The 18,171-nt window shown below is 42.6% G+C and overlaps 1 protein-coding gene and 1 long non-coding RNA gene across 3 annotated transcripts; one reads left to right on the forward strand and one right to left on the reverse strand.

The window, feature by feature from the left end:
* The first annotated feature begins 1,285 nt into the window (after positions 1-1,285).
* evpla (envoplakin a) lies at positions 1,286-17,920 on the forward strand. Its single transcript, XM_037110774.1, has 22 exons — positions 1,286-1,494; positions 7,100-7,199; positions 7,294-7,448; positions 7,814-7,937; positions 8,142-8,273; positions 8,395-8,436; positions 8,623-8,784; positions 8,899-9,006; positions 9,109-9,204; positions 9,369-9,479; positions 9,672-9,818; positions 9,948-10,102; positions 10,218-10,315; positions 10,430-10,593; positions 11,467-11,636; positions 11,904-12,042; positions 12,135-12,328; positions 12,809-12,959; positions 13,177-13,260; positions 13,495-13,602; positions 13,697-13,789; positions 13,933-17,920. Exons 1-22 carry the CDS (start codon positions 1,442-1,444, stop codon positions 17,281-17,283), a joined length of 5,937 nt encoding a protein of 1,978 aa, XP_036966669.1. The 5' UTR covers positions 1,286-1,441; the 3' UTR covers positions 17,284-17,920.
* Positions 2,190-6,216, reverse strand: LOC119027376. Of its 2 annotated transcripts, XR_005077369.1 has the most exons (4): positions 6,120-6,216; positions 5,302-5,581; positions 4,200-4,363; positions 2,261-2,609 (listed from the first exon to the last, which is right to left on the reverse strand). It is a non-coding gene; the product is annotated as an uncharacterized LOC119027376 (long non-coding RNA). The 2 variants fall into 2 exon arrangements; XR_005077368.1 differs by lacking the exon at positions 6,120-6,216 and having other exon boundaries at positions 2,190-2,609; positions 5,302-5,774.
* Positions 17,921-18,171: the final 251 nt, after the last annotated feature.

The following is an 18,171-nucleotide window of genomic DNA, read 5'->3' on the forward strand; positions in this document are numbered from 1 at the left end:
ATATTAGAGCCCGACCGATATGCCATGTTTGGAGCTGATGCCAATAATGTACCGATATTAGAAAAATTTGGAAATCTATATATCGGCCAATATACACACATTCTTGATCCCTCATTGTTATCAAACAATTGTGAAAAATTGTAACATGGCAGGACATGTCACAGTTGAACAATAAATATTGAGTGCCTAAAATGACATCATTAAACTGAAACAGTAAAGCTTACTGGGAATGTTTAGTTATAGATTAAGCCATCTTCTCCTGCAATGTGTTCTTCAAAATCAAAATGTTTTCATATCGGACAGCATAAACACCGATACCATACTCCTGACATAAGCCAATATCTGTTCTCACGCTGTTGTTTGTGAGCCACTCAAAAGTCCTCATTATAGAAATTATCTGTGTCATTGTCTCAAACTATGCCATTTTGGGTACTGGAAACTGAGGGAATTGGGCATTGGACATCCTTATAAAGTAGTTGAATTTGATGTTGAAGAACGTGAGGTGGAAAATAACACCAAGGAAGTAGATGAGGTGAATCTGCCCATGGGTAAAAAAAAACAAAAAAAAAAACAACCTGTGTAGTCATGATGACAGTTTATGTCATTTACAGCAAAAGAACCATTCCTATTCCCTGCTTTACTGCGGTTGTGAGGACAACATCATTTATTCATTATAAAAAGATTTAAAACAACAACGAAAACAATCTGTTTACATTAGGTCTGTTTGTGCGTGAAATGTCGTATGAATTCATCTGTTAACTTCAGAGATACAGTGTCCAGCTGGCCACCATGGTGACATTTGCATGATTTAGTCTGTGACTTTGATTGTTTTTCAGACATTTTATCAGACAGCAACAGTAAAGAGATGACAGGGGACAAGGCGAGAAATAGATACATCTAAAAAGTAACCCACAAGCCCTTTACTGGCCAGAGATCACTCATTGCTCTCTGATGTGACGTCTCACACCCTCATTCAGTGCTGTTTTCTTCCCTAATGCGTGCCATTCAGATGAATGAAAAAGTGTTTTGAAATGTTTTGTTGTCTCTAACCCTGCAGGAATTCATTGTCCCTCCAGCCCAATGAATAATGCATCCCTGGTGATTAAAGGGCCCCTGCACCCTGAGAGAGATCTGAGAGTGTGTCAGGGCCCAGGTGAAAAGGAAGGGCAGGGAGGGAGAGTGCAGGAAACAGGTCGGTCCGGTCCTCCCCTGCTTAGGTGGATGTCTGGGTGGTGACACACCTGTTCGCCTGTCTGGGAGGGGCTGTCACCGTGCTGACGTGAGTGTGCGCGAGCGAGAGTGTGTTTGAGAGGAGCCAAAGGCAGAGGAGAGACAGAGTGGGAGCCACACGGTGAGGAAGACGGAGACGAAGAAGGAGTAAGAGAGCAAGCAAGTGTGAGACTTTTGTGGGATCTCTGCAGGACCCACCGTGACCTCCAAGATGTTCAAGAAAAAGGACTCAAACACGGTCAAGATCTCGGGCAAGATCAGCAAGTGAGTGTCCTCCCGGTGGATTTCATGAATGTATGATTGTATCTCGGTCATGTTCCCCCTCCTCCTGTTCTCCCCCGCCAGAGAAGTGTGTCATGTTTCCTGTGCATGCCGTTGTCCTCTTTCTCTCCCAGTGTTGTGATTCACCTCCTGTTACATCGCGGCTGTGTTTAGGGTTAACGAAAGTTTGCTTTCAAGATTTCCACAGCAGGAGCCCTGTCGTAGTTAATCCTCAGGGATGGTGAGGTTTTAGGCAGATGTTAAGAGGGCCCTGAGGTCAGGTTTTCTTTGTAAACACGAGTGTGCTTCAATACAACAGGTGAAAATGTGATTGTGACGACAGGTGCAGGTCACAGAAAGAAACAAATCGTATCAGATCTTTTTAATCTGCTTCTCAGGCACTAGAAATCCCTAGAAATGTGGCAGTCTTCCTCAAATCTGACCCAAGAGTTAGACCTTTGACAGTTGTTGAGAAAAAGAGTGTGAGTGATGATTTGAGTGTAAGAAGATAAGCTGACAGCTGGCATTAATCCATGTGTCTTCTCAGGTTGTTTAAAATGTAGTAAAAATTTGTCACTGAACAGTACTTCAGTATGGCAGGTGGAGGTGGAAGGATGTTTGCAACCTGGTTAAAAAAGAAAAAAGCTTCATATCATGTGTAACATGAAATGAGACGTAGAGAGTAAGGAGCAAAATGATCATTTCACTGATAAAGTGGTAAATGGGGATGATTATGTGACTGCTCTCTGTCTTTGAATTATCCAATTAAATGGAAGTTTTGAGGGCGGGTTGCATTTCATTGCATTAAATTGGAATAATTGCTTTAAATAGAGTAAAAACACACAGTGTTTATGTGACAGGACCACCTGGATGTCAGATAGACTCTAGAGACACATTCAGCAGACAAACTAATGAACAGTGTCCCCTGCCGTGGTTTCACAGGCAGGTGGTGACCAGGTATTGGTGACCTGGTGGTGGTTTCACCGTGCGCCTGGTCTGTTGAGGTGTGATGACAGTTAGGCAGTCTGTTCTGCTCAGCTGGTTTCTTTCTCTCATGAGGGCGTTGGTCCCCAACTGTACCTTATGGAGTGAAACAAAGGACATGCTGCCAGTTTCATCTGACAGTTAAGACATTTCCATCACCAATTAAATCAGTCCAGACAGCATGAAGGTCTGCTGCAACTAATGTTTACTGGATAATCGTTATTTCATGTCCTTTGAAATGATAAAAAATAGAGGAAGGAAGCCAATCTTCACATTTGAGAATAATTTGTTATCCATCAACAAATACATTGTTCAGCTTATTAACGGAAACCAAAGTAAACTGACCATTTTGTTGTTTTTAAAAGATCCATTTAAGTGTGATAAAATGTAGAAAGAACTTTGAATACATCATTTAAAAGAAAAGATAAAATGAAATGCACAAAGTGCTAAACATACTGTGGTCATGTATGTTTGTGCGTGTGAGAGCATGTGGGTGTGTGTGGGCGTATGAGGGAAGATGACGCGGTGCACGGTAAGCACTGATGTCTGACTACAGGGCGGCCATCTTGTTCTGCTGGTTTGATCTGTCATTTACATCACAGCTCACATCAGTGGTGACTCAGAGAATTAAAAATCAGCGACTGTCAGCGCTCAAGGTCACGTTCTCTGTCCTCTCGGTGGATCTTTATTGGACCGAGAGGAGCAACTTTTAAAGCTAAAGTAGACAGTTCCAGAGACAGAAAGCTGATGACTGCAGCTTCGTGATGGAGGAAGTATTCTGATCCTCATTGAAGTAAAAGTACTAATATTTCACTGTTGAAATAATTAATACAAGTAAAAGGCCTATTCTGACAATGTAACTCCTAAAGTAAAATTCTAATCAGGAATCAATCAATCAATTCATTTTCTGTCAATTGACCGATTAATTAATCGACTTATCATTTCAGCTGTTACAAGCTCTACACACGTTCGGTGTGTAGAAATCTTTTTTTTGTGAATCAGCTGGTAACAAAAGCTGTCAGATGAATGAAGTGAAGCAAAACGTGTAAAAAGTGGCATCAGAGGAAAAGACCTGAGCAAATATTCTGCTTCTTTGCATTACTTTTATCGTCCTTTCACTCCAAAATTCGATTTCAGGCAAACTTTGAGGAATTCTGAGCACTACGACCAAATCAGGGAGTGATCTTACAACGAACCAAAAAAAATGCAGACAAGCCCAACGAAATTATGCAGGTTATCCAGTTATCCTACTTTCAAGTCAAATCACCCGTAGCTGCTCGCTGTGTCCCTAACCCGCCACGGCCATCATAAATGAAAGAAAACACAGGGCTGAGTCTTCTTCGACTGATCCTATTGTTCATTTATATTCCAAACATTACATTCTCTGCATTTTAGCACACCAAGCACAAAAATGACACGCACCAAAGACAGAGCTGCAGTCATCCGTTAAGGGATGAACTAAACAAGGCTCTACTGAATTAAAAGAAAGCATGCAGTACAACTCCTCTGCAACACTTGACAGCAGGAGTTCAAACTGTATCTCAGGGTTACCTCACAAACACACAAACACATCTTGTACACTCCCATCATTCACTCTGCACCCCGAACCAGAGGAAACAAATACTGAGGACCAGAGATTTGTGTGGCTGTGACCTGCCATTCAGCTCCATCATCATCAATATGAAGGAATGTGTTTGACAGCTCAGATGAGGAAAGAGACAAACCTGCATCACTTATTCAGCTCATGTTCTCATTAACCTCCCATCGTGATACATTAGATAGTAGATGTAAGATGTCCTGAAATTGGATCAGCCAGTGGCTGTACAGTGGCCGAGCGTTCTGCATGTTATCTCTCCTCTCTCTCACTCTGTTTCTTCTCATTTTTCAGCTGTATTATAAATAAACAAGTCATGAAAAGGCCCAAATAAAAAAAATCATATATAAGTAAGTGAATGTAAGAAGTCCATTATTAGAAGTTGTAAAAAAACAGTGAAAAACATCAGGAAAGAACAGGTGGTAAAAAGCTTGAAGATGGAAGCATCTGATATCAAAAATATTTAGTGTACGTATCAAAAGAAATATTTTAGCACTGAAAGTACTTAAGTAAAGTAAAGTATGTATTGATTTTACACATACTGTCTGATAGATTAAAATGAATTAGTTATTAGTTAATTATGTGTTGCTTTGGCGTTGATGCAGCATGTGATGTGCAAAGTAACAAGTAACTGAAAATTAGACAAATATAGTGGGTAAAAAGTACAATAATTGCCTTGTGGTGGAGTCAGTATGAAGTATGAAGGAAATACTTGTGTGAAGAACTGGTACAGTACTTGAGTAATCATATTTATTTACCAGGGTTGGGCAGTATTGGGAAAATGTAATGGGATTACATAATCAGGACACAAAAAAAGGTGACTGTATTCCAGTAAAAATGACAAATGACAGAAAAGACACTCAGTGAAAAAGGGAATAACAAACAGGATTACAGATTACATTCTCACAGAATACACACTCACATCAAGACCAAATAAAAGTCATTTTATCAATATTACATTTTTCTTGTCCTTATTGTTTGGTATTAAGGTAACCGAAATGTAACACAAGGTAATCAAGCTAGAGTCGTTTATCATTGTGATACTTGGATCAATTTACCGATGACATGTCTTAACAGGTAATTAGTGACTGCATCGGTATACATTCTTAAAGGGACCCTCCCAACCCTGATGATCCTGTGTGTGTGTGTGTGTGTGTGTGTGTGTGTGTGTGTGTGTGTGTGTGTGTGTGTGTGTGTGTGTGTGTGTGTGTGTGTGTGTGAGCAGCACATACCTGTCTCATGCACAGGGAGCAGGAATAGGGAGGCCATTGTGACAGCGGCTGCAGAACCAGATCAGCTGGCAGCTCAGTGAGTCAGTGCTGCATTCCTCTGTCGCCCCATTATTAAAAGGCTGCGTGAAACAGTTTGCCTGTCGTCCTCATAAATCCATCATAGGTGACATCTGCTGGTTTTCTTTCCAGGGAGACACGGCTTTGTTCTGCCTTTGGGTAGCTTTGGTATGTCTGACAATGTACCAGCGAGGTCCTCGATGGTTCATCAGCATTCTTTGCTCTGGTGTTACATCTCAGAATTTGTTAATGAATGAGGTATTTGCAGGTTGTAAAATCAGCACTGTAGCATAAACTCTCTGTGAGAAGAGCATTTTGAATGATATATGACGCGTCAGTGGTGAGATTTTTGTGGAGCTTTGCTGTCTGAGTGTACAAAAAGAAAGGGCTGTGATCTCACTTTCCCAACAATGGGGTGCAAAAGGCGGAGAACTTGCCCTCTTGGAAGCTCCTATGGTGGACAAAACGTGTTGAAGGGCCCTCTCTTCATCTTTCTTTGTGCCGGTGCCCCAACACATTAAGTTGGTGCCAGTCCGCCATTGACTGATTACACCTGTCGCTAATGTACCGGCGACAGGTGCACCAGAGCTTCGATGTATGGTTGCATTTTGATTAGGGTTTAGCCAAGAAACCTGCTCAGCTAAGTCGTTTGGGTTAAAATCGCTACATTACTTCTGTAACTTCCATTACAAACATGGCCACATAATTTATGTTACATTACTCATGATGTAAATCAACCATAGTAAGTAAAAGGAACTCACTTCTGGTTCCACACTGGACACAAGCAGCAGTTTCCTGTATCAAATTCCTGTCCTTATATAGCCAGACCTCCTCCTTATAAAGACTCTTTGGTCTTTGTTCTACTTTTTATCCTCACTACCTCCTTTGCAGCTGTAATAATCACTTGGGCAGGATTTGAGCATACATGCAGGCCTATGTGGCCCAGACAGAGGAGAAAACTGCAAGCTCAGTACAAACAGTTCTGGCAACTGTAAAGATTCCCTGCAATCAAAACTCTAAAAATCTTTTTTGATGTTCTACTTTGTTTAAACGTCCACTGTCTCCTGTCACGCTTGCAAAGTATTCTTTTTGTTTTAGATCCACCACAGATAATCACTCCGGAACTCACACTTCTTGTCAGATCGCAACGACGTCCTCTATTATCTTGATTCAAATCCTTAACATCACAATGTTTGATTATTCTTTTTATTCCAAATCCACAAAATGAGACTTCATCCAGTGTCATGGGTGTAGTTCATCACTAAATTGTTTTGTCTGTGTGATGAATCACTTTAGTGGCATAAGCAGAGTTACACATCAATAGGCAGTGACAGTCGCAGCCTCTGTGGTATGTTTGGCATTTAGTTGAAGGTGCTGTCCCTAAACTGTCCAGGCATTAGGTGATTTGTCAGGTTGCGTTTGATGTTGAGGAACAGGCACCAGTCAGATAACATACAAACGTGAAAAGCTGTCTCAGTGCAGCCTTGTAACAGTGGAGATGATCATTAAATGTGTTCATCCTTAAACTCGATTCTCTTGTAACGTCTCCCGGCTCTTCTGTTCATGGACAAAGCTGCTGAAGGTGGGAAGTTTGCGGAGGAATATAGACACCAATGTTCCTTCCTTCTGTTCTTGAGACCATAAAAGATACAGAAAGGTCCAGCATGTAGGCTTTAGTGGCATCTAACGGTGAGGTTACGTTCTTGTGGATTAACCTCTGACCACTCTCCTCACCCTGCAGGACCCAGGCCAGCAGCTTGGCCTTGCTGATCTCCCAGATGCAAACTGATGCCGACACGGTGGAGAAAGACATCCTCTGGTCGGAGGAGCGGCTTGCTGTGGTGAGTTACGCAAACATGCACTAATGATACATCACATTCATAGGCAGCCCTCCTCTAAAGAGAAATCAAACTAAGTGTTGCCTGCTTCCACCAGGATGCTGATAATGAGAAGAAAGACCTGCCCTTCCAGCATCAGGATGCGATATCAGACAAGCTGGGCGAGGCCGAGGCCCTGCTGAAGAACCTTTTCCTGGACGTCGACAAAGCCAAGAAGCTCAAACACCCACAGGCCAAAGAAATAGAGAGCGAGTGAGTTGTTAGTGTGCGAAATTGTAAAAATAACACATTCAGTATTTACAGAAAGCTTTTGCAATTGCATCATCAGGTGTCCACCTAATATTTATGGAGGCTGGAAATATGAAAAAAAAACAATCAATTTTTTCAGCTTACAATACTGTTATTCCTACTTTATATGTCTACAATTGACAAAATCTCTGTCCCTCAAGAAAAGACGAACAAACATCCAAACATAAAAAAAACAGACTTTGGAAGAAGTGTTCGAATAAAAACTGTGGCAATTCAGTGTGAATTACTTAAATAAACTGTTGCTGATATCAGCTGAATGAAAAACTAAATGGTTTCTTTGCGTCTCCTCTGCCCTCTGGTGATTCCAGTGTCATTCACCTCCATGATCGCTGGTTGAAAGACTGTGCCTTCTACCGAGAGGTCTATGATACCATCGATGACGTGTCCATGATGCCTAGAATTGACTGGGGGCCCGTTTTGAATGAAAAGCAAGTGAGTATGACAGCACCGTCTGAACAAATGACCTATTGCTTCCCTACAAACATGTGCGTGTTTTCAGTCAGTAAATCGTGCTCTCACTCCCCTGTAATAAACAAACACTGACACACCATTAATCATAGAGTGCCTCAGCCTGTCAGGTGCTTATTTTGTCTTTACATACCATCACCCGTTTTCTCCTGGTGTGTGCGCTGACAGAAAGCGGTGAACTCTGAGGAGTTTGGCCCGACCATGGCCGACCTGGAGAAGCAGATCGCTGCTCACAACATCCTGCACAAAGAGATTGAATCGTACAGCCCTCAGCTCTGTGTCAGCTCCGCAGGCAGCAAGGTGAGCCGAAACACACTCACACGACGCAGCGCTCTGTATTCACGCAGCAGCTGATCCAAACTGTTGACGTCCTCTTGAATATTAATAAAAACAATATTCTATCTGCCATCTTGTCTTTTAGGAGAATTATACAGCCATGAAGAAACAGTACAACAATCTACTGGTGAGTTGTGTTCATGTAATGACACATCTTTGAGTCTTATAATGAAAAGCCTTGACTTTCTTATCTTTTAGTTACAACAAGTTACAACAGCATTAATATCCACTCCTTGACCTTTGTTGGTTAATCATCATATGATACAAGCCCAATTCACGAAATGTGTTCAGAACTCATTCTCTTTCTCCTCAGGACAACTCCAAATGGCGCCGCCACTACCTGAACACCCTGTACGAGTACATGCACAGCTCCAGAAAAGAAAGGGACTTCCTGGGGGATGAACAGGACAAGATCATAAAGCAGGACTGGAGTGACCGCATAGTGGACCCACCTGACGTCCGCAGGCAGTATGAGGTCAGACAGCGAAGGATAGCACTCCTGGCAACTTATGTGTCCTAAGAAATGAGACGGCCAGTTGTTGGATGACCAGATACATAAATAACGTCACTTTGATTTGCTCTCCATCAGAACTTTAAGAACAACAGCCTGCTGTCCCACGAGAGCGAGGTGAACAAACTCCAGGAGGAAGGAGACAGACTTACAGAGATGAAGCACCCAGCCAGCACCACCATACAGGTATCTGTCATCACAGACAGACAGGCTCCAGAAAACAATATCTTTAGCTCTAACGTCAGAGTTTGAATGCCATTTACTCATAACGCTACATCACATTTCCAGGCTCAGAGAGATTCTGTTCGAGACGAGTGGCAGAAATTCCTCAACCTGTGCATTTGCCAAGAGACGCACCTGGACAATGTGGAGGAATACAAAAAGGTAAATATGGGGCAGTATGCGCCACAATTTGTCATTATCACATTCTGGTTTTTTGACTCTAAGTGTGTGTGAGCATGTGTGTGTTTTGGCTCTCTGCCGTGCACTGAACACATAGCCCTATTGGCTGAATTTTTTTACCAGCATGTTTTTGTGCCATTTTCCAGTACCAAATGGACTCCGACGAGCTGTCCGAGACACTGTCCAAACTCAACAGCAACCTGGACCCAAAGTCCATCAGCAAGAAGAGCAAGTCAGAGATGCTGCTGCAGCTGGAGGTACCTTTAAAGTCATTTATAGGGACTGAGTCAAAGAGGAGAGGGGGAATGAATCAGCAAAGAAAATAGACAAGGATAATACAAGAGAGGGGACAAAGAGAGGTGGAAGAGGGGATGCTGGAATTGAAAAGTCAAACATTGAGATGGGTTTTTCTAAGATGTCTTTTTTACTCTATGTGTGTTTGCCACCAGGCGGAGGAGAAGGCTGTGCAGAACTGCGAACAGAAGCTGGCCGACCTGAGAAAACGCAGCACCACCATCGCTCCTCTGAAGCTACGACGCACCAACCCCAACAGACCCATCACGGTGGAGTCCCTGTGTGACTGGGAGACAGATAAGGTGCGGCCTCTTGAAGAAAAGAGTGAGATAGTGACAAATTGCTCCAGCTAAGATGTGTCACTTTTGCCTCATCTAAACCTTCGGGACATGTGTTTTTTTTTTATTTTTTTATTTATCATTGTCATGCAGGATTCTCTGTCAAGAGGGGAGAAGCTCACCCTGAAGTCTAACTCAGACAGCGAGAGATGGGAGGTTATCTCCACCGACGGGAAAACAAAAACCTTCCCAGGAGTTTGCTTCCAGATCCCTCCACCTGATCCAGAGGCCATTGACAAAGTGGATCTGTAAGTAACACAAAGCTGTGATGCTGTGCAGCTACAACAGCAAACAAGTATGTCAGTGACACCGTGCCTTGCTCTACCTCACTCCCTCTTTCGGTCCATGTTCACAATTCACCAGGCTGGGCGGTGAACTGGCAGACATCAAGAAGAGAAGAGCTGCTCTGGCGGAGTCCCTGAAGAATCACAAGCAGGACTTCTCCAGGCCCCAACAATCAGGTCATTGTCCGTTAATTAAAATCTTAATTTACGACCAGTTGCACAAATTCATGCTTATGCCCCGGCTATGATCATGTCAGTTCAGTCAATAAACTCTCCCGTTTCCACTTTCAGCCCCAGTGTCGTCTGATCCCAAAGCGGCAGCCTTGGCTCAGCGGCTGGACCAGCTGGACAATGACCTGGACAGTGCAGAGGAGAACATGCTGAGCCGCCTTCGAGCCCCGCTGAGCCGCAGCGACCCGGCCGGAGATCTGGCCAAGAGGCTGAAGGAGCAAGAGGTGAGAGTTAAAAACAGACTGGATCTCTATACAGTTGTTCCTGTAGGCACTTTTCTGCTGTGATTTTTTTTCAGTCAGTTGTTCAGTTTTAGAAGATACATGTGTCATTTTGTATTGTGCATCATAACACGTTGGTTGCTTGTTCTGATAAATCTGTGTGTCACCTAAGGTTTTTTTAATGATTTTGTAGAGATGTCATCACTGACCTGGCACTAATGATCTTTCTGTTCAGCCTAATCATATTTACAAAAAAATGATTTTTAAATAATGTATCACTCATCACCAGTGTATTGTCAAAATGTACATTCATCATACTTTGTAATATATTCTTGAAGCAAAATAACAATATATTGGCATACATTGTCAAATTTACATACACTGTATTTTTGATATATTACATCATATTTTTTTTAGTTTGTCAATATATGCTTCTTCCAACTAATTCTGCTGAATTATTTATAGTCTTACTTAACTTCAAGTAAACACTGCTTCTCTCTCTCACACACACACACACACACACACACACACACACACACACACACATAGAAATTCTAACTATCAGCTCTTGAATTGTCAAGACAATACAAAAAGAAGGCACAACTGGATTTTATCAGAAGTGAAGAATAACTGATTTTGTATTGGGTATTGGGTTGATGACATTTCTGGTGAGTCGAGGCATCATTTCAAACTTTATAATGTTCATAAATACAAAACAAGACAGATCAAGAGATACACTTCATGAAGATACTGTGGCAAAGCTTCTGAAACATTTAGCTATGACGGGTTTCAACCCTTAATGATCTGCCGTCTGATATTTGATGAAATCCTGCAGCATACTGATGTATCTAAAGTCACTACACTTGTGCTTTACAGCAAGCTGCTGCGGCCCTGAAGGCTCTGGAGCAGCAGAAGCAGGCAGCTCAGGCCGACCTGCAGCCCCTGCTGTCTAAAGACTCCACCTCCTCCGCACTGCCGCTCAAACTGAGTGCTGCCAATAACAAGCATGACGGCATTGCAGCACTCGCTGACCTCTACACCAAGAAGTAAGAGAAGCTTTTGCTTGGGAAGTTGCTTACATGCAGGTGGTTATCCCTGTTTGACATGCTCTTCCATCATATTATGACTGGATAAAAAGATGACTGTCTGTCCTATGGAGTACAAAAGAAAATTGTCAGATGCATTGGGAAAAAAAGAGTACTTCAAAATCAGGAAGGAAATCCCATTCGAGACACATTTATAGGTAGGAGTACTGTAAATTTGTCTGTCTTTGTTGAGCTCTGAATACTTATCATTTTATATATATTTTCCAGAGCGAACGCATCTCTTAACTTGGAGAACCAGATTAAAAAGGTGGATGGACTTGTGTCCGGTTTCGAGAAAAAGCTGAGTGAAGACGGTCCAATCCCTGACCAGCCAAATGCAATCAAAACCCACGCTGACGACCTTCAGGTAAGTGAATCTGCATTTTCACATTCTTTTTAAAATCTTACCTCAACAACAGACAGGTTTTAAGTAGCCGTATATTCCTTTGCCGTAATCAGAGCCAGCGAAAGGCTGTGGCAGGGGCTCAGAATGACATGAAGAAGCTGAGTCAGGATCTGGAGACCACAGAGCAGCTGTGCAGCTCTCTGCAGCAGGGATACCAGGAGTTCTGCCCGGACATCCAGCGCCAGAGGACGGAGGTCAAGCAGCTGCAGACCCGCTATGCAAATGTGGCCAACCAGCTGAATGAGAGGTGAGAATCAGTCTGGTCAAATCATTTCAGCCACAAGGTAACCTAGAAAGTCAGACTCAAGTAGGTTTTACTTACGCGGATGAATAAGTTCAGTTTGGGTCATTTACTTGAAGATAAGACTGATTTAATGCACTACATAACTTTACAAATATGTAGGGCCTCGAACATATTTTACATAATTAGATCTGGGTTTGCTATGCTATGTTCAACTACAAAGGCAATTCATGTTTCACTTAAAAGATTGCTGATCCTTATTTTGCCGAATCTGCATTAACATTATGTAAACGGTACACAAAAGTCAGTATGCGATGTGATTTTGGAAAGTAACATTGTCAGGCAAAGGTTTCAGCTAATGATCCCTCAGGTACAAACCCCCAAACCTGAGGTAATCATGGCTCTTTGAATTCAAAAAGCACCATTATGCAGAGCTTGTACAATGTCAATTGTTTCATTTTCTGTCATTTTGATGAATTCTCTCAGAGAAAACCTCTTACAAGAAGCTGCAACCAAGAACCAGGAGTTCCAGAGCACAAGCAAATCCCTGAGCTCCTTCCTGGACAACCTGCCGACAAACCAGATTAAACCCAATGATGATCTGTCGCAGGTCGCAGCTAAACAGACCTCCCAAGAGGTGAGACTGTCTCCTGACCATAAACTAGTGTCATGTGAATCATAGCGCTTTATCTTTTTTACAACCAAATCATCTACTCTCCTTATCTCTATGTCTGTCGGTGATTTATCAATACATGTGCTTTGCTCTACGTAAATCTATTACAAATTATGTTATTAAATCATAGATGATATTAATAACTCATACTGATGAACATCTCCACATCTTTTCACCACAGAGAGTGGCAGATGACCTGAAGAGGAAGGGGGACGACATGGACAGAATGGCTGATCTGTCCCAAGATCTGCAGAATCTTCTCAATGTAAGACTCAAAGGATTGTAATATAAAATATGACATATAAACTATAAAATATTAGCAAGAGAATATGTTGGTGATTCTAGGCTGACATAAAAGTAATGAAAAAAAATCTCCAGTGGTACAATCAGAGATTACATAATTTTTTGATGTCACTTAATCTGCTGTTTTTCAATTCACAATATCCTTTGCAAAAAAGAATACATTAATTAAGAAGCCTAATTCTTCACATCTGTGCAGGACTACGAGACCAGCGTTGACAAATACAACAGCACACTTGAGGATGCTGGAGCCACTATTCTTAAGAAACCTCCTGTGCTCACATTGGCTGATGCTGTTCAAAAAGAGGTGAGACTCCTACATTTTCAACACAACATAAATGTGTTACATTTGTTTAAACCTCAAAGTGGCTGATGTTTACTGTGTCTCTTGTTTGTTACAGGAAAAGGATCTGGTCAAACGTTATGCTGAAGCAACAGCTGAGAACAACCAACGGCAAAAACAGATGGACTTGGCTAAGAATCTCATTTCACAAGTAAGAAAACGGGTCTTGGATAAAAAGTGTTATATCCTTTGATGACCTCTTTACAATAGAATATGTTCTCCATCAAACTAACTAATGCTCATGTCATAAAACAAACTTATTGCCATTCAATCGATTTGCTTTTCCTGCTGCAGAATGAAGAGAAAGTCCAAATGGTGGCACAGCAACAAGTGCAGAGCCAACAAAAGAGTGCTTTCGACTTAAACAATCTATTGAAAGATCTTGATGAGGAGAAGGAGAGAACAACTCATGCTGAGACAGATCTAAGAACCTTTAAAGAGAGGTTGATGTCCCTGAAGAGTCGCAGAGGAGTGGAGCGCATTGAGGAGAAAGAAGTGCTGCAGTACTACCGCGATCCAACACGCGAAAGGGATTTGGCTGACCTGGAGAACAAACTGCATGAAGAGATCCTGAAGCGTAATGCTATCCAGACTGAGGTTGAGCTGTATAATAGTAAAATCACCATCTTGGAGGACACCCGCAAGAACACTCCACCCAAGCAGGTCATCAGAGAGGTTACAGAGTTTGAGAGAGATCCTCAGCTGGACATAGACGCCAAAAAGTTAAGAGATGAAATAGAAAAGAGGAGAGATGAAATTCGAGTGAGAGATGGCGAGCAGATACAGATGAAGGCAGAAGTCACGATTCTCCAGCAGAAGAAACCACCCATCAAAGAAAGAGTGGTTAAGAAGGAAGTGTTGAAAGTGGAACAGGACCCAGAGATGGTGAAGGCAGTACAATCCTTTCAGATGGAAATTTCTGATGAGAACAACAAGATCAAGTGTCTGAACGATGAAATCTTCCAAACGAGGAGCCAAATTAATGCACTTGAGAGACTTATCCCTAACATCATGCCTAAGATCGTCATGAAAGAAGTGAAAAAGATTGAGCAAGACCCTGAACTCATTACTGAATCCAAGAAGATCAGAACAGGCATTGAGGAAGAAAGAATTGAAAACAACTCTTTGTCCAGGGAGCTGATGGACCTCCAGTACCGCTACCGAGAGGTTGAATCCCGGAAGCCAAAAGTTGAGGTGAAGGAAATCATTAATGAGAACTACAGGGTAGACCCAAACACAGAGGTGGAGATAATGCGGCTCAGGCGAGACATACAAGATACCAGCAGGCAGTGCTATGATCTAGAGGGGGAGATCGCCCAGGTCACATCTGACGTGAATATTCTTCGTTCTGAGAAGCCCAAGGTGGAAATGAAGGAAGTTCTCCAAGAGGTGGTTAAGGAGGAAAGAAGCCCTGAAAATGAGAGAGAGATTCAGAGACTAAATGATCAGGTGAACCAATTACACTCCACCTACAATTCCCTCCAGGACAATGTGAGAAAACTCAAGAAAGAGAGAGATGAATGGAAGGCTGAAAAGTCCAAGGTAGAGACCAACCTTGTCACCAGAGAGGTCATCAGGTATGAACCTGATCCTCTGTTGGAGAAAGAGGCTGATCGCTTGAGAAGAGATGTGCGGGAGGAGGCACAGGTGCGACGCAACATTGAAGAGATGGTGTTTGATCTGCAAAACAAATACATACTACTGGAGCGACAGAAACCAGAGGAGAAAGTGGTTGTGCAAGAAGTTTTGCGTTTACAGAAGGACCCAAGGCAGTTAATCGAGCATGAGAAGCTGGGCAGGAGCCTGGATGATGAAGCGAAGGCCCGACGTCAACTAGAGCTAGAGTTGCAGCAGCTAAGAACAATGGTGGAGGATAAAGAGAGAACACTCAGAGAGAGTGATGAGCGGCAAAAGAGGATCCAAGCCGAGTCTGAACTAAGAGACATCCGAATGCGCATCACACAGCTGGAAAATGCCCCACCTCCAGTTGAAGAAAGCATTGTTGTAGAGGAGGTCCTCAAGGTTGAAAGAGACCCAAAACTGGACAGGTCGACAAATACCCTTCGGTCTGAAATGGACCAGCATACCAGAGATATTCTGCGTCTCCAGAGAGAAATCCATGCCATCACTAAAAGGCTTGAGATCCTGCAGAGGGAGAAATCTGGTGAGAAGACAGTGTATAAAGAGGTTGTTCGTGTTGAGAAAGACCAGGCTGTTGAAGCAGAGAGGGATCGCCTGAGGGAGCAGGTGTCTCAGGAAAAATTTGCCAGACAGGATGTGGAGGATGAAATCCAACGAATCAATGATAAGATGAACCTTCTAATGAACACCAAGTCCAGCTCTTCAAGAGAGGAGACTACCCTCACAGTGAACAGAGATGCCTTACTGAGGGAGAAGGACAACCTCACTCGGGAGCTCAGGACACTTGAAGCCAGGAAACATGACACCAGCCTGTCTTTCCAACAGCAGAGCAGGCTGATCAGTGAGAGAACACAGACAAACAGGCAGAAAAGCCTTAAATTGGATTCCGAAAACCAGCGTCTGGAGAGGGAAATCCTGGATGAAAAAGACAAGATTCATTTGCGAGACAGCACCATCCGGGAGCTTGTGACGAACCTGCAGAAAGAAGAGCAAGCAGAAACAAGAACCAAAGAGACCAATGTTTCCACAAAAATCACCATTCTGGATCCTGATACGGGCAAAGACATGTCTCCATATGATGCCTACTTGCAGGGCCTGATTGATCGTGCACAGTACATTAATCTGCAGGAACTGGAGTGTGACTGGGAGGAGATTACCTCCATGGGACCTGATGGGGAGACATCTGTACTGCAGGATCGCAAGAGTGGAAAGCAGTATGCCATCAGAGATGCCCTTGAGGAAGGTAGGCTGACAGAGTCTGAACTACAGCAGTACAAACAAGGCAAGATACCTATCTCCGAATTTGCCTTGTTGGTTGCGGGTGAAACAAAGAATCAGCTCCAACTCAACTCAATAACCGCAAAGTCTGCCCCAACAGTGAACTCAGCACATAAGCAACCCAAAGAAATCTTCCCAATTGCTGGAATAATGGATACAAACACTGACACCTGCTACACAATCCGCAGTGCTACCCTACGTAAACTCGTCGACCCCACCACTGCCCAGAGACTTCTGGAGGCTCAGGCATCAACAGGTGGCATCATTGACATCGAAAACAAACAGAGATACACAGTTCACAAGGCAGCAGGCAGAGGCCTCATTGAAAGTAGTCAACTCCAGAGGCTACTCAATGCACAAAAGGCCTTCTCTGGGGTTGAAGACCCCATGACCAGAGAGTGTTTGTCTGTGGGAGAAGCTGCTCAGAAAGGATGGATGCCAAAAGAAACTGCCACTCGCTACATGGAGGCACAGCACCTGACTGGAGGGCTGGTCAATCCCAAAACCGGCAACAGAGTACCCATCACAGATGCCTATGGTTCCAAAATGATCGATAGCACAATGCTGAGGGAGCTGCAGGCTGAGTCAACCTACAATAAGGATATTGTGGACCCAATCACAAATGAGAGGATCAACTACAAACAAGCTCTTGATCGCTGTAAGAAAGACCCACTGACAGGCTTGCCAATGCTGCCTGCCTCCTCCACAAAATATGCAAGATTCTAGATATGTTTACAACAAACTTGGAGATAATTGGTCTGTGGAGTGATTATGGGCAGTTACAGTGTACATTATGACTCAGGAAAAGTCTGCTACTGCAAAGTTGCTTGTCTATCGATTGCTGCTGAGTTGCCTTTGTTTACCAAACATTGTGTGATGTGGGCAGGTGTTTTTCGATTTAATTTAAAAATATCAATGCAGTTTATCGTTGATATTATTGTGTTACATGGGATACTGGGACATGGTGCAATGGTATTTACCAAAATTGATTTGATTCTGTATTACTCATGGACTATCGTTGACATTGTTCACTTTAAACCCAATCTTGTTTGATACTATATGAAGAAACAAATATCAATAAATTTAAATTATATGGTTAAAGAGCATGTGACTTAAGTGCTGTGTCTCCCTCTAAATACAACACACAAGCAGGTACAGTAGGTAGTGTTTTAACATTTACTTTCAAGAGTGTGATACCAGATTTGATCTTATTCTTATGAACCCAATTAAATGATAAATGACATACATCTATGTAACTGTCAGTTAACACACGTGAATCAGGAAACAAAGAGTGTGTACTTGTATTGATATCAAATGACAAATAATGGACTCTATGCCACTTAGAGTACATGAACATTGTAGTTGAAAATAAAACAGGTGATCATACGGTAGAGAGTGACTACTGAAAAATATCATGCTTATAATTTCCCTTTTCTTTTGAGATAGGGGATACATTGACCTCTGTCATCATCTTTTCAACCTTTCAAACCAAGCTCATCCTTTTCAATCACATCAGGGCTGCTGCAGTTGTTTTTTATTATCATCTACCAGTTGGTCTACAGAATATCTGAAAATGTCATGTCATATCATTGTCCGTAACCGCTTTTCCCTTTC

The sequence above is a fragment of the Acanthopagrus latus genome, chromosome 1, assembly GCF_904848185.1.
Source record: "Acanthopagrus latus isolate v.2019 chromosome 1, fAcaLat1.1, whole genome shotgun sequence".
NCBI lineage: Eukaryota > Metazoa > Chordata > Actinopteri > Spariformes > Sparidae > Acanthopagrus > Acanthopagrus latus.

Bases quoted from the DNA above. Each gene is read 5' to 3' on its own strand.
- evpla (XM_037110774.1), top strand. From the start codon at position 1,442: ATGTTCAAGAAAAAGGACTCAAACACGGTCAAGATCTCGGGCAAGATC. The intron at 8,785-8,898 runs GTCAGACAGCGA...GCTCTCCATCAG, and splicing joins ACGTCCGCAGGCAGTATGAG to AACTTTAAGAACAACAGCCT. The intron at 10,103-10,217 runs GTAAGTAACACA...ACAATTCACCAG, and splicing joins GCCATTGACAAAGTGGATCT to GCTGGGCGGTGAACTGGCAG.